Source organism: Corapipo altera, unplaced genomic scaffold, assembly GCF_003945725.1.
Source record: "Corapipo altera isolate COAL_440 unplaced genomic scaffold, ASM394572v1 53, whole genome shotgun sequence".
NCBI lineage: Eukaryota > Metazoa > Chordata > Aves > Passeriformes > Pipridae > Corapipo > Corapipo altera.
The window spans coordinates 7143557-7159606 of NW_020884900.1; the positions used below are offsets into that span (position 1 = coordinate 7143557).

The 16050-nt window shown below is 36.4% G+C and overlaps 1 protein-coding gene across 5 annotated transcripts in view; it reads left to right on the plus strand.

The window, feature by feature from the left end:
• Positions 1 to 16050, plus strand: part of DLG5 (discs large MAGUK scaffold protein 5) — a 106161-nt gene that overhangs the window by 64540 nt on the left and 25571 nt on the right. For all 5 annotated transcript variants that reach the window (XM_027649427.1, XM_027649422.1, XM_027649424.1 and 2 more), the window contains exons 7-16: positions 1159 to 1471; positions 5330 to 5560; positions 6592 to 6776; positions 7425 to 7550; positions 8267 to 8399; positions 11231 to 11358; positions 12046 to 12221; positions 12737 to 12840; positions 13582 to 13674; positions 14588 to 15607. In XM_027649427.1, the coding sequence (XP_027505228.1) occupies positions 1159 to 1471; positions 5330 to 5560; positions 6592 to 6776; positions 7425 to 7550; positions 8267 to 8399; positions 11231 to 11358; positions 12046 to 12221; positions 12737 to 12840; positions 13582 to 13674; positions 14588 to 15607 (2509 nt within the window). The remainder of the gene's footprint in view (positions 1 to 1158; positions 1472 to 5329; positions 5561 to 6591; positions 6777 to 7424; positions 7551 to 8266; positions 8400 to 11230; positions 11359 to 12045; positions 12222 to 12736; positions 12841 to 13581; positions 13675 to 14587; positions 15608 to 16050) is intronic.

A 16050-nucleotide genomic window follows, 5' to 3' on the forward strand; every position in this document is an offset into this window, starting at 1 on the left:
CCTTGGTAAAGCTATGGCAATGCTTTGAAAACACTGACGTTTTCAAGGGAATATTTGAAATTTGGTTTACAGCTCTCTCTCAGGAAAGGTCAGGCAACATGCTGGATTAGACAAGAAATTGCACTTTTATACTGCATAGGGGGAAGAGTGTGTGTGTGTATGTGAGAGAGAGAGAACAAAGTTTGCCAGAGGTTTGTGGGCACCTGAAATTTGGATAACCCTAGAAGTCCATCAAATTTATTACAGTGTTTTCATTAATGACATTTACCTGTGAGTTCTGGGGAAAAAAAGTAAGGCAATCTTAGTGCCCAGTTGTGGTAAAACACTGTTCTCAGGAGAAGTTCTTGTCAAACCAAATTATGAATTTGTGTATGGAATTATATTCTCACCTCTTTTAAGAATGCTTAGTCCATATAAAACAAAAAGCTTATAAATGTAATTAAACTTTTTATATGCTTTGTTTGATCATGCCATACTTCAGTACTTTCTAGTGATAAAATACATACATTTTTGTCTATATTAACTGTCAAAAGTAATTTTATAAAGCTGTAAGATACTATGCATTTTAATTTTACTGGATTAATTTTACCTATGGATGAAAACAAACAAAAATGTTTGAATTTTTGAATTGCCTGGTTTTAGCTCCATCGTGTGCATTTTTATGATAAACCCACTTTTTATTCTCTTTTAACCTACCCATTACCAGCCTTGTGGCATATTTTGGCATATGGAAGTTTTGGTTTTCCAGTTTCTGCATTTGTTTCCCTTCCTCCCACATGCCTGAGAGTGTGTGGTGGGAGAAAGAATTCTAAGATGAGCAGACCTAAATAGTAAATGAAGTTAAACTTGTGCTATTAAATAATGACAATGTTTTTTATTCTTTTTAGAATATTTTTTTTATAAATTTACTTTTAATAATTAAATTGTTTCTAATAATTTTTATGTTTCAGTTCCCTAAAGAGATTCTCTAATATTCCTGAAGGTTCACTAATATTCTTAAAGCAATTATTATTTTGCAGCACAGAGAGAATACATTTTCGAAGTCCTCTGTGGTTGTGTTTTACCAAAGGATACATTTGGTTACCTAGCAGAATCCCTAATGTATGAAAAAGGAAAGTGAGTAACAAGTGTCTTAGTGGTGTTTCCACTTGTTTTTAGGTTTGAATCAGCACAGCAGGAACTGAGCAGCGCCACAGCACAAAACAAAGAGTTGCAGAGAGAGATGGAGAGATTACAGTCAGAGGTGACAAGGTTCAAAACAATGCAACTGAAAGCTACAAAGGATGCAGAAAAATACAAGGAAGAAAGAGATTCAGTTTTCAATGAATACCGCCTCATAATGAGTGAGAGAGATCAAGTAATCAAAGAGGTAGATAAGCTTCAAACAGAACTGGAGCTTGCAGAGTCCAAACTGAAGAACACTTCTTCTGAGAAACGAGTGGCCAGTGAAGAGATGGAAGCTTTAAGACAGGTACTAACCTATTGTTTCTTCCCTGTTGGGGAAGGGAAATGAGTGTGCATTGTTGATGCTAGAATCAGAAATGCTTAATGGAAAATAGGAATGCACTGCAAAGGGGATGATATTTTCCTAAGGCAGTCCTTTTTACTATCAATTTATCTAGCATCCATGTTTGAATACCTGCCAGTTGAAATTTGGTATTCACTTGACTTAATTCTGTTCTGCTTACTATAAATCATTTTCTTTGCTGTGTTAGTCTTTTGTACCTTCTCAAGTAATGCTCTCTGTATAGCTCTAAATATTCATTATTTTTAACTTCTAACCTCTGCAGGAACCACTGGATACTGTCTACTGTGGCTTAAGACGGTACATGATCAGTCATCTCAAATACTTATGCAAAGCCTGTGCTTACATGCATGTTCATTTGCCCTCTTTCTGCCTTTAAGTTAAAAAGAATATTTTGAATATTTTTCTCTAGGATTCAGGCATGCCTTAAAATGTGTGAAACCAGAACTTTGTATTTTTCAGCAACATGTTCTTGAAATGCTTATATCACAACCATATTAGAATGATGCTGTTACAATTTCCAGAGCACAATTTCCTGCTTGGTTTCATTTCAGCTGACATGCATTCACTTGACTCTTTGGTTTACAAATACTTAATTTAGCATGAAACAGATACAAGCAAATACAAAGACATTCCATTGCCTATAAATCTCATTTTACTCTTTTCGCAGCATTATATCTGAACAAAATACCCTTTACAAATAATGAGGTCTTGGAGCTTTTTTTAAAGTAAATAATACATTTTTGAGGGACATAATGTGGATTGTGACATGTGGCACCAAGGCTTTTAAATATAACTAAATTCTTGTTTTAAGAATTCATATTTTTCAACCCAGTGTATTTATCAGCTCAGTAATTTAGCTTCTACAGTGAGTGAGGTTTTAATACATGTTTTGTACCTCTTCTACTTCCATCAAAGCCTTTAAGCCAGTAGAAATGTCTGTTGATTTCAGTGGGATCAGGGTAGGTAATAAGCAATACTCATGGAAATAGCCACAATTAGTCATTCTGCTCCAATTTGTTGTATCTGTCATTGTGGCACTATGAGTAATTTGCTACAGTGCAGAGAATTAAAGTTTTAAATACACGGGTATTCTTGCCTTGAAGGAGTGTTTGAATGTGAGCAACAGAAAGAGCCCAGGACTGGTGAGTATGGTGCTGGCAGGGCAGAGACATGCATTTTCTGCACTGTCAGAGCTGGCCCATCAGAAAGCAGAAATGACTGCTTCTATAATGTTTAAAAAGGCGTAAAATAGCAGTACTGTGAGTTGTCTTTCTGTTCACACTTCCTTTTCCAGTAGCCATGACTCTTCTGCTTGTGAGGAGATATGTTCCTGTGTCATGTAGTCACATAGCTCGCTGCAGTTGCATTCAGCGCCTAAGGGATTTTCTAATTCTGTCAAGGAAAGTGTTTGAAACATTGAAAAAAAAGTATCCATCAGTGTATTGATTCACTTGAAATAGTATTCTGAAACATGTACCCCTGTAAGTAGGATTATCCTGTCAGTGAATACTTGGTCTGGTGCTCTCCAAAAAGGCAGTGTACATCACTTTCCTTGTGATGTACAACACCTTTAAGTGCCTTATTACAGTGTTCATTGACTGGTTGAAACAGCACTGAATCCATTTAGGGAATTTTGAATGTAGTTTCTTCCCTGAAGCTTGTGTTTGCCTAGTGTGTTTGCTATTTTTTGTGTCTCAAAGAAATTGTAAAGCAATTGAAATTCGGAAGAGGTTGATTTTTAAGCATTGTGTCTGAGCAGCTACTGATGAGGTCAGTCAGTCCATTTCCTAGTTAGACATTTAAGCTTTTATTGCACATGCCCAAACTTAATGGGTTAATAGACCTTTAAAATGAACTAATATTCTGGCACTTATAAATGATAGAAGAAAGCTCATGATTTTTGAACTTAATGGACAGTTTTGTATTAAGTTCTCACAAATTCAACCACTCAAAGCTAGGGATTAGATGTTACAGGTTTCCCCCTCTACTTTCTCCAGTGGTGCTTTTTGTTTGGCATAATCTTTTGCTCTGGCAAATACTCAAAATGTCATGTTTAATCTCAGTGGTAGTCAACTTTCCCCTGTGTTTAATAGGCCTGTTGTATTTTGCCCTTATGTTACATTTGTGTGTAAGAATTTCCTTAAAACATAAAAATTCTTCACAAATTCAGAATCATTCTTCAAACCAAACTACTCCACTGTTTTCAAACAGAAGCTGTTCTTTTCAAAGCCAAATGATACATTTCCCTGTGCTGTCATGTTGTAACTTTGTGTAAATGTCATAGGAAAAAGACAGAGGTGAGATTTTACCACTGACCACTGGAGGCAATGGCTGCTCTTATTCAGATATTTTGTATCGAGCCTGCTGGGAGAAACTGTGGTAATATGTATTTTTTCCAATCACTTTAAAAAACTGTAAATTCTTGTTTAATGAAATGCTTTCTGAGAACTTTCCCTCTGCCTTGATGACTTTCATCTCAGCTGCTTGTGGGAAAGACTTAATGTTTTTGAGTAAGTTTTATACACACATTTGAATGCACATTTTATACAAAATACAGTTAAACTGGGCAAAATGCTATTTCCAGTGCTAAAACTTGTCTGCACCAACAGATAGTTCAGAGATTTCTCTCTTCAGAGGTACTGAGCAAGGAAAGGTCTTACTGATGTTGAAAACACTTGAGTGCTCTGGTAATTGACATTCAGTTATATGTTTAAAGTTCACAGAGTGAGTAATTAATTCTACTGCTTGTTTGTTACTCTACAGCAAAAATAACTCTTAATGTCATTGCAGAACTCCTGTAATAGTGTTACTAGCCTTCTTTACATGCATATGTCAAAACCAGTTATGTTAGTACAGCAAAATGAAATTGTCACCTGTGCTTTAAATACTCAATTTTATTCCTTGTAAACTGTAGAGGTAAACAGAATGGAAGTCAGTTTGTGACATGGTGTCTTCTACACAAGTACCCTTTCCTTCTTTTGCTTTTGGGAAGTCACCTGTCTGGTGATCCTTTTGTGATCAAAACATCAGTATTTTCCAGCTAGGAGTGCCTGACTTCTTTGTAGCCATTAACTTAATGCTTCTAGAGAGCTGAACCATCTGAAAATTTAGTACCATGAAATTAAATTGTTTCAGTGCCCCATTCTTCCAATAGGAGTCTAGTTTAAACAATTTTAGAAAGACTGATTCTATTTTAGAACCCTTCCACATTTGCCTTATCTTTTTTATGACAATGCAGTTGAATTCCACATTTAATAAAATGTACTGTTATTCTGCTTGATTAATATTGCCATTTTACCTTTGATTATTCTGTAGCACATTAGTATCTTAATGGCATATAACTTGATGTGCCTTTAAAACTTATGAGGAAGCTATAAGGTGCTTATGTAACTGGGTTGTCGAAATTATTTCAGTCCTGTAAAATTGAGGCAGTTGCATAAAAATATTTGCAATATATTCTTACCCTTTGCCACATTTAAAGCCTTTTTTTAGAACACCAAATCTGTCTGGTTAATTACCTTCCTTAATTACCTTTAGGTTCCTTAAAACCGTGAGTGCACCCAGAATCTTGCTTACTTTTGACATAGCACTGTGCTAATGTGATGGTGTGATATCTTTAGTACCACATTTAATATTCTTTGCTAGTACTTACTTGTATGTAATGTGATCTGCTCCCATTTTTCAGAATGTGAGTGGTAAACTCTCTATGCTTTTAAGGTGTCACGACATGTGTATCCAGTTGGAAAGATGAACTATTTCTTTTTGAACTTAACCTACTGCAAACAATGGGTCTTGTTTTAGGAACTGAACTCAGCTCTAGTGGAAAGAGATCGAGCGATTTGTGAGAGGAATGAGTTACTGGAAAAATACTGTCATGAAGTGAAGGACAAAGCTGAGGCCCAGAAGGAACTTGACCAGGCTTGCAAGGATATAGAGACAGTGAAGGAAGAAAGAGATGTTGCCAGAAAAGAGAGAACAGAAGCTATCATCCAGAGAGACCACCTACTAAGGGAATATTATCAAGCTCGTCAGGTATTGCAAGTCTTCACTGATGCCTTTTTCTTTCTTAGTTTCAAGGGGTCAGTAATTTGAGAGAGATTAGCTAAAGGTCTGGACACATTGGGAGTCTTCCCCCTTCTTCTCAAGTCGCTCTAAAATACCTACGTGTGAATGCATGTATGGTCTTCAAGACATCATGATAGCACTTTTTGTTTGAAAAAGGTACATTTGTGCTTCATATTGAGTTTCTGTTTGTAAATACTAGGTTTCTGTTTGTAAATATAGATAACAAAAGTTTAGTTTTTAATGAAATTATAAATCTAGTGAGATTAGTTTTATTTATGATTCTTGAAATTAACCACACACAGTTGTTTGCAAGCCCACAGCCTCCAATGGTTGTGGTGGGCTGTACTCTTGTAGTTGGCTTGTATTATTGTGCTGCAAGCTTGGGGTTTTCTCTGTGTACTTGTCTTACTGTTGTCACCATCTCTGTTGTTCAAAATAGAGAATTTTAAAGGTGCAAGTTAATTTAAGAATAAAGTAATTCTTATCCAAAACAAGAAACATTAAATCAAAATTTTCTTTGAATTCTATTGCTTTGTTTTGGAATTAAGGGACCTGTGTGAATCCCCAGTCTTTACAGGAATATATATGTCTGGTTGTGCCAGGGTAAATAACAGGTGTTAATGCAGGAAATCTATGTTGTAACTGCTTATAGTAGTTTATCTGATTCCTAAGTATGCTTGAAGGTTTTTTCTGTCTGCTAAACAGAACAAGAGAGAAGCATAAAATGTCACCTCTGAAACATGAAATATTCACTGATGCTATTTTGAAGTGAGGATTCTTATTCAAGTAGTTGCACAAATTTGTACGCTACTGAATGAAATGTAATACAGCAGGTTTTATCTTCCCCCCTCAAAAAGTTGCTGCTAAGATAAATGAACATTTGTCATGAAAACATGAGAATTGAATACATCAGGCAACATACATATAGTAAAAGCTGTTTGTGCATATGTACTTAAAAATTGTGCCTAAAATACTTACCTGTGTTTCTTAATTCCTAGATACAAGATTCTGCTACCCTAGACATAGAAAGAGCAAACAAAGAAATTGAAATGCTTCGGAAGCAATATGAGGCAATGTCACAAGAACTAAAGGAAGCTGTCCAGGAAGCAGAAGTAGCCAAGTGTAGGAGGGATTGGGCCTTTCAAGAGCGGGATAAGATTGTTGCAGAAAGGGAAAGTATACGGTAAACAAATGCTAGATGATGCAATGAGTGATCTTTGTGACACTTCGTGTGCAGTTGATGCAATTCAAGGACTTGCTGGATTTTTTCTAGCACTTTCTCTACATTAGATGTCACAGAGTGATTTTCTTTAAAAGTTGGGGGCACCTTACAAGATCCTTGTGTTTTTCTGGGCTTTCATAACCATAATATGTCTCTAGGAAAGACCATTGAGTATAATAGCACTGCTGTGTAGGAACAACAAATTGTGCGTTCTTTTAGGTGTGCTATGCCTAATCCTGCTATAGTCCTGCAAATAATTCTTTACCTGTGGGGACATTCACAAAAAATACCCAACATATTTACTACTAAATATGTATAAAGAACTAAGGGAAAATACTTAAATACGACTTTTTTTTTTCTGCTAGTTTAAAGAAGATAAGTGGAAATAAAGTTCTGAGAGGGACAAAGAAAGTTTCTGTTATCTTGCCAGCATTTTCTTAAGACCTAGCATATATAATTTTTTTCTTCCTTATCCATTTTTATTTTGCACTGAGATATCTCTTGAAATTGGTCTTTTAAATTTTACATTAACTGTACAATGTGGCTAAACCAGTTTGTTACTTTGATAGGGTTTTAAGTAACTGAATTGCAACTTCTTTTCTTTTGAAGAACTTTGTGTGACAACTTAAGGAGGGAGAGAGACCGAGCTGTGAGTGACTTGGCTGAAGCTCTTCGCAATCTGGATGACATGAGAAAGCAGAAAAATGATGCTGTTCGTGAACTGAAGGAACTGAAGTATGTTAGAGAAGGGATCAAACTGCATGAAAGTTTGTGATACAGTCTTTGGTTTGTTACCTGTGTTTGTAAGTGAACAACATGTCGTTACAGCTCTAGGCAGCAGGTCATGTAACTGTATGTGGAAGAATTGCCTATATTTGTAGTTATCATTGAAATTATTATGGTGGGCAGGACCCTGAGTTTCACTATCTTAACCTTTTTATCTTATTAATGAAATGCATAGTCTAGGCTTTGTACTGTGGAGATACACTTAAGCAACATGGGATTCTTTCACCGAAGTGAGATTAACTTCCAATTAGTTCCTCCCAACTGTATTATCACTGGTTTATGAATGCAAGGTGTACATCATATGTCATTAGGTTGTGGAAGAGGTTTTGCTGTCGTTATTTGTCATGCCCCACTTGTCCAGAGCATAGGGATGCAGCTCATCTGAGGGTAAATTAAATGCATTTTGGGAGAAATTAAAAACTTAGATGTGCATTGGAGTCATGTAAAAATATTGCAAAATATGTAAGGCTATATTAGGACAATATATAGAAATGGAAAGTCAATTTGATACCAGACTAAGAATATCTGAAAGACAGAAGCATGGGGGAAATTTTTGACACAGCTTGGATTTTTGATTTGGAAACCCAAATATGAGGTCAATAACATTATTTTTCAATTTAAAAGGGGGTGGTTGGTGTCTATAAGCATTTATTTTCTTTGCCTAGGGAGAAGATGGAGAATCAGTTGGAAAAGGAGGCCAGATTTCGTCAATTGATGGCCCATAGTTCCCATGACTCAGCCATAGACACAGATTCACTGGAATGGGAAACAGAAGTGGTAGAATTTGAAAAAGACAGAGTAAGTAAAAAACATAAAGTGCATGTCTTGTGTATTGAATAGCTCTGAAGCCAATTATAGTCTTTGTGTACTAGGTATGATTAAAAATATGATTTAGGTCTTGTTAGTTCTTTGTTGTTGCTGTGTGAGGAGCCATGTAGGCACACATGTAGGCACACATGTAGGCACACATGTAGGCACACATGTAGGCAGCAAGTGCAGTAACAGCTAAATGAAAGTAGTTGGCAAAACTAAGCTGTTATATACAAGTTTTATATTTTTCCTCATATGCATTATAAATAAAAATAGTTCCTATATCTAATCTTGCAGGGTACCCAGGTTCATGTAGTCTAGTGGTTTTTAAGTTTGTGATTCATTGCAGGCATGGCAGTGCTAAGGCAGACAAACCTTAAATTGTGATGGAAACAGTGACATTAGAGAGGCCAGTCTTCTTCTCCTACTTGCAACATCATTTAAAATCTATGCATAAAATAGTTAAGCTTTTACATTAAGTTATTTCTCCTACTTTGACTCAGATGCGTTGGTTAGAAATTTTAAAGTATTAAAAGTATTTATTCAAGGTTAACATATATTTTAGGGCGACATCACCCTTCAGCTGGAAAATCTGGGATGAAACGAGTTGCCAGTCTCTTGCTTGTCTGTAAAGGAAGTTATATCCCTTTTCCATTTTGGCATATTAAATAAAGTTCTTATGTTTAGCTTTCCAGATAACCTCTAGCTCCTTTAATTATCCCAGTAATACTTATCTCCACGTAATTTCATTTTTTTCTTTTTAATCTGGATTTTTTATTTTCTGCTTTGTATGCAAGTCTTGTATGATAATCTATTTGAAGTTTTTGGCTGGCACATCACATTGTCAATAGTAACTTTTTTGAACACATAGAACACACAGATAGTCTTCCAGATTCTGTTTAATATATAACACCTTCTGTGTATACCACAATTTCTTTGTCATTCCTGAATGGCAAAGTTTGTTATTAAATGCTATCAAATTAAATCCCTTTTATTTTACTGCAATATTTGAGGTCATCCTTTTTTATGCTCTTCCAATCTGTCTGTATTCTGACAGTGCATCCCAACAAAATCACTAATCTATTCCTTTTTTAACGCTAAAAATAATATTTAGTATTATTATACTTTGAAATATATATTGAAAAGTCAGTATGAACTGGGTACCAGTGCTGATCCATCAAAACCACTGTCTGGAAATTCCTTTGGGGATAATTCCCCTTTCACCATGCTTTTTCATCCTTTCCCAGCTCCATCATCAAACTTCATGCCTTGCCATCTTCTCTGTTTTAACTGATAACTAATAATTTGTCTTTTGCATTGTCTATAAAATTAGTTAGAAAGTCCAGTATATGATGTACTAGTGGTAAACAACATTGCAGTCTGATGAATTTTCCATTCATGTGCATTCAATTCCCTTTATATTTAGTTACTTAGAATGTGTTTCCCTTTTCTAAACACTTGCTGCTGCCAAATTACAATAATAATAACATCATACCAACCTTGATTAGATATATGGAAAAATCCTTGCTGACCTACCAGCGGTTGAATTCCAGGATCAAGATCATGGTGTTGAATACATTTCAATCCTTTTATTTTTGCTTAAACTTCACTTGTCTGCTTAAGCTTAGGTTCTACATAATCATTCAGCTCAAAACTGAGAGAAATAATATTCACTTTTCAGCTCTGATGCTATACAATGATATTGTAATCTCTACTTGATCTTTATTTTATGGCAGCCTCATGTTCTTCCCTATGAAATTTTTTTCTTATATAGAACATTTGGAAGAATCATAAAGATTTTAGTATATTTTTGTGAAATTTAGCTCAATTTATTTTCTGGTAAATATTCGTATTTTCACATGCTTTATCTTCAGCTTTTATCAGGCGTCTTTTGCACTCCCTGAAGACTTTATACTCTTCTGATTTTGAGGGGATTAGCTGAACCGTGCTTACACATCTGATTTAAGCTCTACTTAGTTTTTTTCATTTTAGATTTTAAATTTCAGGTGTTATCACCCTTCAGTACACTGGGATGGTTGGTCCATTAGATTTCAAGCAGAGTTCTGTAATATTTAGAAGTGTGTTATTTAACATTGAAAACAGCAATTATAAATCAGTTTGTGGTCAGTTGGTCCCGATTTATTTTGACCAGTTTTGTTTCTTACAGTGACTTTACTGTTTACTAAAGCAAACATTACATTAAAATTTCCCTGTTTGGTTCAATGACTGATCTGTTAAAGATGTTTATTGCCTTTCATATCAAGGATGATCTGTTTTGGGTCAGGCTTGGTAGAATATCACCTCTAAATCTGTATTTAGAAATGGTCTCCCTTAATTTAGAGCTTGCTTTTCTGTTTACTTCTGGTCTGTAGCCATATCAAAGCAGAGGTCTGTCAGAGTTCATCACTAAGACACTGCTGTTTCCTTACCTTTGCGATTGTTTTTTTCCCCTAAGTAGTGCCCATTCTTGGGGAACATGTCCTTATTCTCTCATTACACAACTGTCATCAACCTTAAAGCAGGTTATATGAGTCTGAACATGCTTTCTCACATGCTCTTCTGTTTTTCTGTTCCTCTTGGGTGAAATTCCTCTTCTGTATTATTTCAAACTTAATCTGAGAAAGAAGGATCATTCTGATGCCAGAGAATGCCTAATAACTAATGGAATTGGGAGCTTATATATTTATGTACAAAAAATAAAACCTTGCCTAGTACAGGAACCCTGTAAATACAAACGCATAGTGCAAACATGCAGTAATGCCTCTTGCTAACTAACAATATTTGCCAGTGCAGTTGAATCACTTGTTAATGTTTATTAGGATGACATGGACTTGAAAGCACTTGGTTTTGATGTGGCAGAAGGTGTGAACGAGCCATACCTCCCTGGAGACTGTGGGATCTTCGTTACCAAAGTAGACAAAGGAAGCATTGCTGATGGTCGGTTAAGGTGGGATTTGACTTGGGAAGATACCTGTCTTTTGTTGGTCATAATAAACTAAATATGAGCATATTGTAAATTGTCTTCAGTATTTCCCATTTTTTTAAGTTCTTTTTTTCATCACTGATCATGTGTATATTGTTCTTGTTGGTTGGGAAATCACACTGAGAAGACCAGTGCCTAAAAGCATTACAGGAATTAAACACTGTTTGACTCAGCACTTAAAACTCAACAGAATTTGAAATGTTCTTTTGTTTCACTGTGTCCCACTTACTCCTTTATTATGTCCTCAAACTTAGATCTATTTATTTAAATTTTGGGAAAGACATGAGAATAAATAATTGAGGGAGAGCTAGAAGAAAGGAGAGTAGAGCAAGGACTCATTTAAAACCATCTCCTGTTCTTAGTGTTGATAGAAGGTTTTTAGTAACTGGCCTCAGTCCACAGAGCTGCTTTTAAATAAGAAGTAGTCATTAGTGATTTGAGGATATACAGTTCCAAGTGAAGTGCAGACTAGAAGTCCTGGTTTTCATTTGGCTGCTGCTTAATGCTTTTTCAGGAATGGAGAACTCCAGATAAGGAAGGATTAGTTTATTGAGATCAGCTCTATTACATGTTTTTTCATGGAATGTTTTTCATGTGCTGTGTCCTGCAAAGTGTGCTTACAACACTGACCTGCTTATTTTTATCTACCAGAGTGAATGATTGGTTGCTGAAGATAAATGATGTGGATCTTACTAATAAGGATAAAAAGCAAGTTATAAAAGCTGTTCTGAATGGAGGAGGTGTTATTAATATGGTGGTTCGAAGAAGGAAGTCATTAGGTGGGCGAGTGATAACACCTCTTCACATCAATGTTTCTGGACATAAAGGTAACGACTGTAAAGGATTGTTCAACAAACATGATATGTGTTTGTTGAACCAGAAATGGCTTGACATAAAGGTACATGGTCTCAAAGCCTTTGCTTAAATCCCACTTAAACTGTTATGGCCTCCTAGATAGGGATTTCATTATTTTATGGGTTTTTTTAACAAACTAAGAATGCTATTATTAAAGATAGCTTTATTCTGTAAGCATAGCTTTTCTTTTTGTTCTTTGGTGGGTTTAGGTTTTTAATATTTCGTTCTAGTTAGCTGCCTGTTTGGAGTGTTGCTGGGAGTGTAAACAGGACTGTTAAACCCAGTCACCCATTTGATTATATTAAATTTTGGGATATTCAAAATCCCTGCTTTCCCCCTCTGTGTTATTATTTCTTTAAAAGGGTTTTCAGAAATTGAAATTCAGGTGATTTGGTAGTCGTATTTATTTCTTGTGCAGGCAGGTTAGATGTGCCATGTGAGCAAGATATTTGAATCGCAGGAGTAAATTCTTCTTTGTGATTTTCAGATAGTGGGGTCAGTCTAGAAAATGGAGTATTTGTTGCTGCTGTTGTGCCTGGAAGCCCAGCTGCCAAAGAGGGTTCCCTTACTGTGGGAGATAGAATAATTGCTGTAAGTCTTAAGAATGCATTTACCTTTTCTTATTTCTATGTTATTTTGAAATGTTATCATTGATGCTAATCTTTAAAATGCTAAACATTCTGATCAATTTTTTACTTTTGCAATATTAAACCCTTTTTGTAAATTCACTAAATATTTATTCTAAATTAATGGTTTTGTATGCTGAGTTATTAACATAATCTGTTAATAACAGGTTATCTGTTGTGTTTAGTTCATATGACAGCTTTTGACAGAAGCACTAACTCTTCACTCTTGGCTTATATGTAATGAATGATATTCGCGATTGTTATATTGTCTAGGAGAGGTCAGTTCCAAAAAAGGCATCCCTTGATTGGATGAAAGGTTTCTTGTCTTCTAAATTTTGCTATCACAGATGTCATCTGTCCTGGGGAGGAAATCTGTCCCTTTGTGCATTTGCAGCCTTAACTGACCGGTGAGATTTATTAATTCCCAGTGAAACGTGAGGTGGTTACGGTCGGTGTACAACTGCACAGGGGCTGGTGCAGTGAACAAGTGTTGTTACACCATGTCCCTGGGAGGAATAGCAAATTGTAGTTACGAGTTTACCATTCTCCACTCATTTAGGAAGTGGAAAAGAGGTCAACCAGACTTAAGTCAGGTAAACATGTAAAACTAGTGTTTTCCCTGTCTCAGAGATATTTTATGTTGAGATCCTGCCCACCTGTTACCTTTGATTTACAGATGTCTGTTGTTGGGTTTCTTTGTGTTTAGATCAATGGCATTGCACTAGATAATAAGTCACTTACTGAATGTGAAGCTTTGCTACGGAACTGTAGGGATTCCCTTACCCTGTCACTGATGAAGGTGAGTAGGAGAAGCTAAATTTGCAGAATTTTCTTGAACTTATACGGAATTACTTTAGTTGTTCAGGGAAGAGTATATGAAAAAAAAAGAATGCATCAACATGGGAAAGTCTCTGGTAAAAATAAGACCACCTGGATGCATTTCACTGGTGGTACAGTCACTCAACAGTTTATTTCCAAAGTAAGGCTCTTGTGGCATCTAGTAGGAAATGAGACTAACTTAATCTTCTTTCCCATTTGTTTGCTGGTCACATGAAATGACTGCTACCCCAATTGCTTGCTACTTCTTGGTTTTTACTTCAAAGCTGCAGTGTTTTTGTGCATCAAAGATAAATTGCATCTTGGCTAAAGAATGTTAACTTTTACTTAGGAGAGAGTTGTGCAGAAAATTGAACTTAAGCTATCATGAAGATTAAGTACAAGGCTTTCTTTTTCAGGCTTATTTCTGTAGAAGTATTATTCTGTTTTGCTTATTGCATTTAGAATCCTGTTATGCTGGGCCTGTCACATGGCCTTTGAGAGTGATAATTTCAGATGTAGGGAGTTTGAGGTTTTAAGAAAGTAAAAAGATGAAATGTTTGAAAGTAAATGGGCAGTGAAAGATGTCTTATTATCATCACTTATCAGAGATAGAAGTAGAATGCAGGTCCCTTCACTTTCAGTCAGTACTTCTGCTGCCATGTGAAGTAGTCCTTTTGGAATTGTTCTGAAAAAGTTACAAAAGGTTTCTAACTTCATTTTATCTGAAGTTCTGTGCTTTGAATTGTAAGACATTATTAAACCTTTCCCAACTGTGTCTATACATGTCTTAGTGTATATTCAAGTATAGGTAAATCAAGGAGGTTAGGATATGACTCATACTAAACAGAAATCAACCACAATAATAAAGTGATGACTCATGTTTTTTGTTTTAGGTTTTCCCTCAGAGTTCATCTTGGAGCGGTCAAAATATATTTGAAAATTTGAAGGATTCAGAAAAAATATCAAACTGTAGGGTTCATGCATCAGAGATACAAACCCAAAACAAAAGAAATCTGAAGCTCAACAGCTCAACCCAGACTGACATTTTCAATCCAGACATCATGGATGGCAAGAAGGACCAGAGTGATCAGGGCAGCGCTTCGTTCTGTGATCACAAACCTTTCCCTAATAACACATTACGAGTAGACTCTCGGAGGAACACAGTGCACAGTTGCCATAGTAATTCAGAACAAAGTCTCAGCTCCTTCAGCCCAGAGACATATGGGGACCAAGGCTATGGAGCTGTTGACTTGAACAGCAGGAGACTGCCTTATGAACCTACAGGAGCTGACTGTATGATGGTTGAGACAGCATTTGACAAAGGACATGGAACTAAGCATAGTGGTGGTACCTGGCCAAAAGTCATGGTTAATATCTCAGCAACAGAAACAGAAAAGTTCTCTGTGTACAAAAAACCAAAACAAAGAAAATCTATCTTTGACCCTGATACTTTCAAAAGGCCACCAACTCCTCCCAAGCTGGAGTACCTCTCCCCTAATCAGGTGGCAGGCCATTCTCCTCAACCATCAAAAGCTGAAGTGGCTTCAACTCCTCCAACTCCTCCTAAGAGAAGTGACTCTATCAAATTTAAACATAAACAGCAGGCAAGCTCTGCATCAGAGTCTACAGTTACAACTGGATCACCACCCACCAGCCCAGCCACTGCCCAAGCTCCAGTTTCCTTGGCACTTAAACAGGACTCAGCTACTCTCAAGGGGCACAGCAGGAATGCTGGGCATTATTATCGGGAGGAGGGAATTGACTGCACTCATTTGTCTTCAAGGAAATCCTGTGAAGATGACATTGGCTTTCAAAGAGTTGAAGAGCCAGAGATTAAAAGACCAAGGCCAAAATCGGCTCCTGCTCTGAGGCATAAAATGACCCCTGTGCCCATTCCTAATCCTGCCCTTCAGGTAGAAGCTTGGTCTATTGAAGCACAAAACTAGAAACCTTGAATTGTATTTTCAGTGTGGTTTTGGGAGCCCAGTTACATGCCAGAGCCAGAGAAGCATAGCCTGCCTTCAGAATCCAGGTCTGAGCTGAGGCTCAGTTGGCACTTGGCAGTATCTCAGAATACAAAACCAGTTTATGGAGTTGCAATATATAACAGGCAGTGGTGACCACCAAACAGAATTATAGAGTTCTGCTTAACAGCCACATCTTGGATTTTAATGCCACTTGTTGGAAGATCTGGGCTCTCTTGTATGTTTTTGACAACCTGAAAAAATGTAAATAAAAACACAAAGCATCAGCCTTAGAAAAACTGAAAATAGGGCCTCTGAAGTTTTACAGAAGTCAGATTGGTTGTGCAGCTCACGGTACAATTTAATGGAAGGAGGTGTACCATTCATAGTGT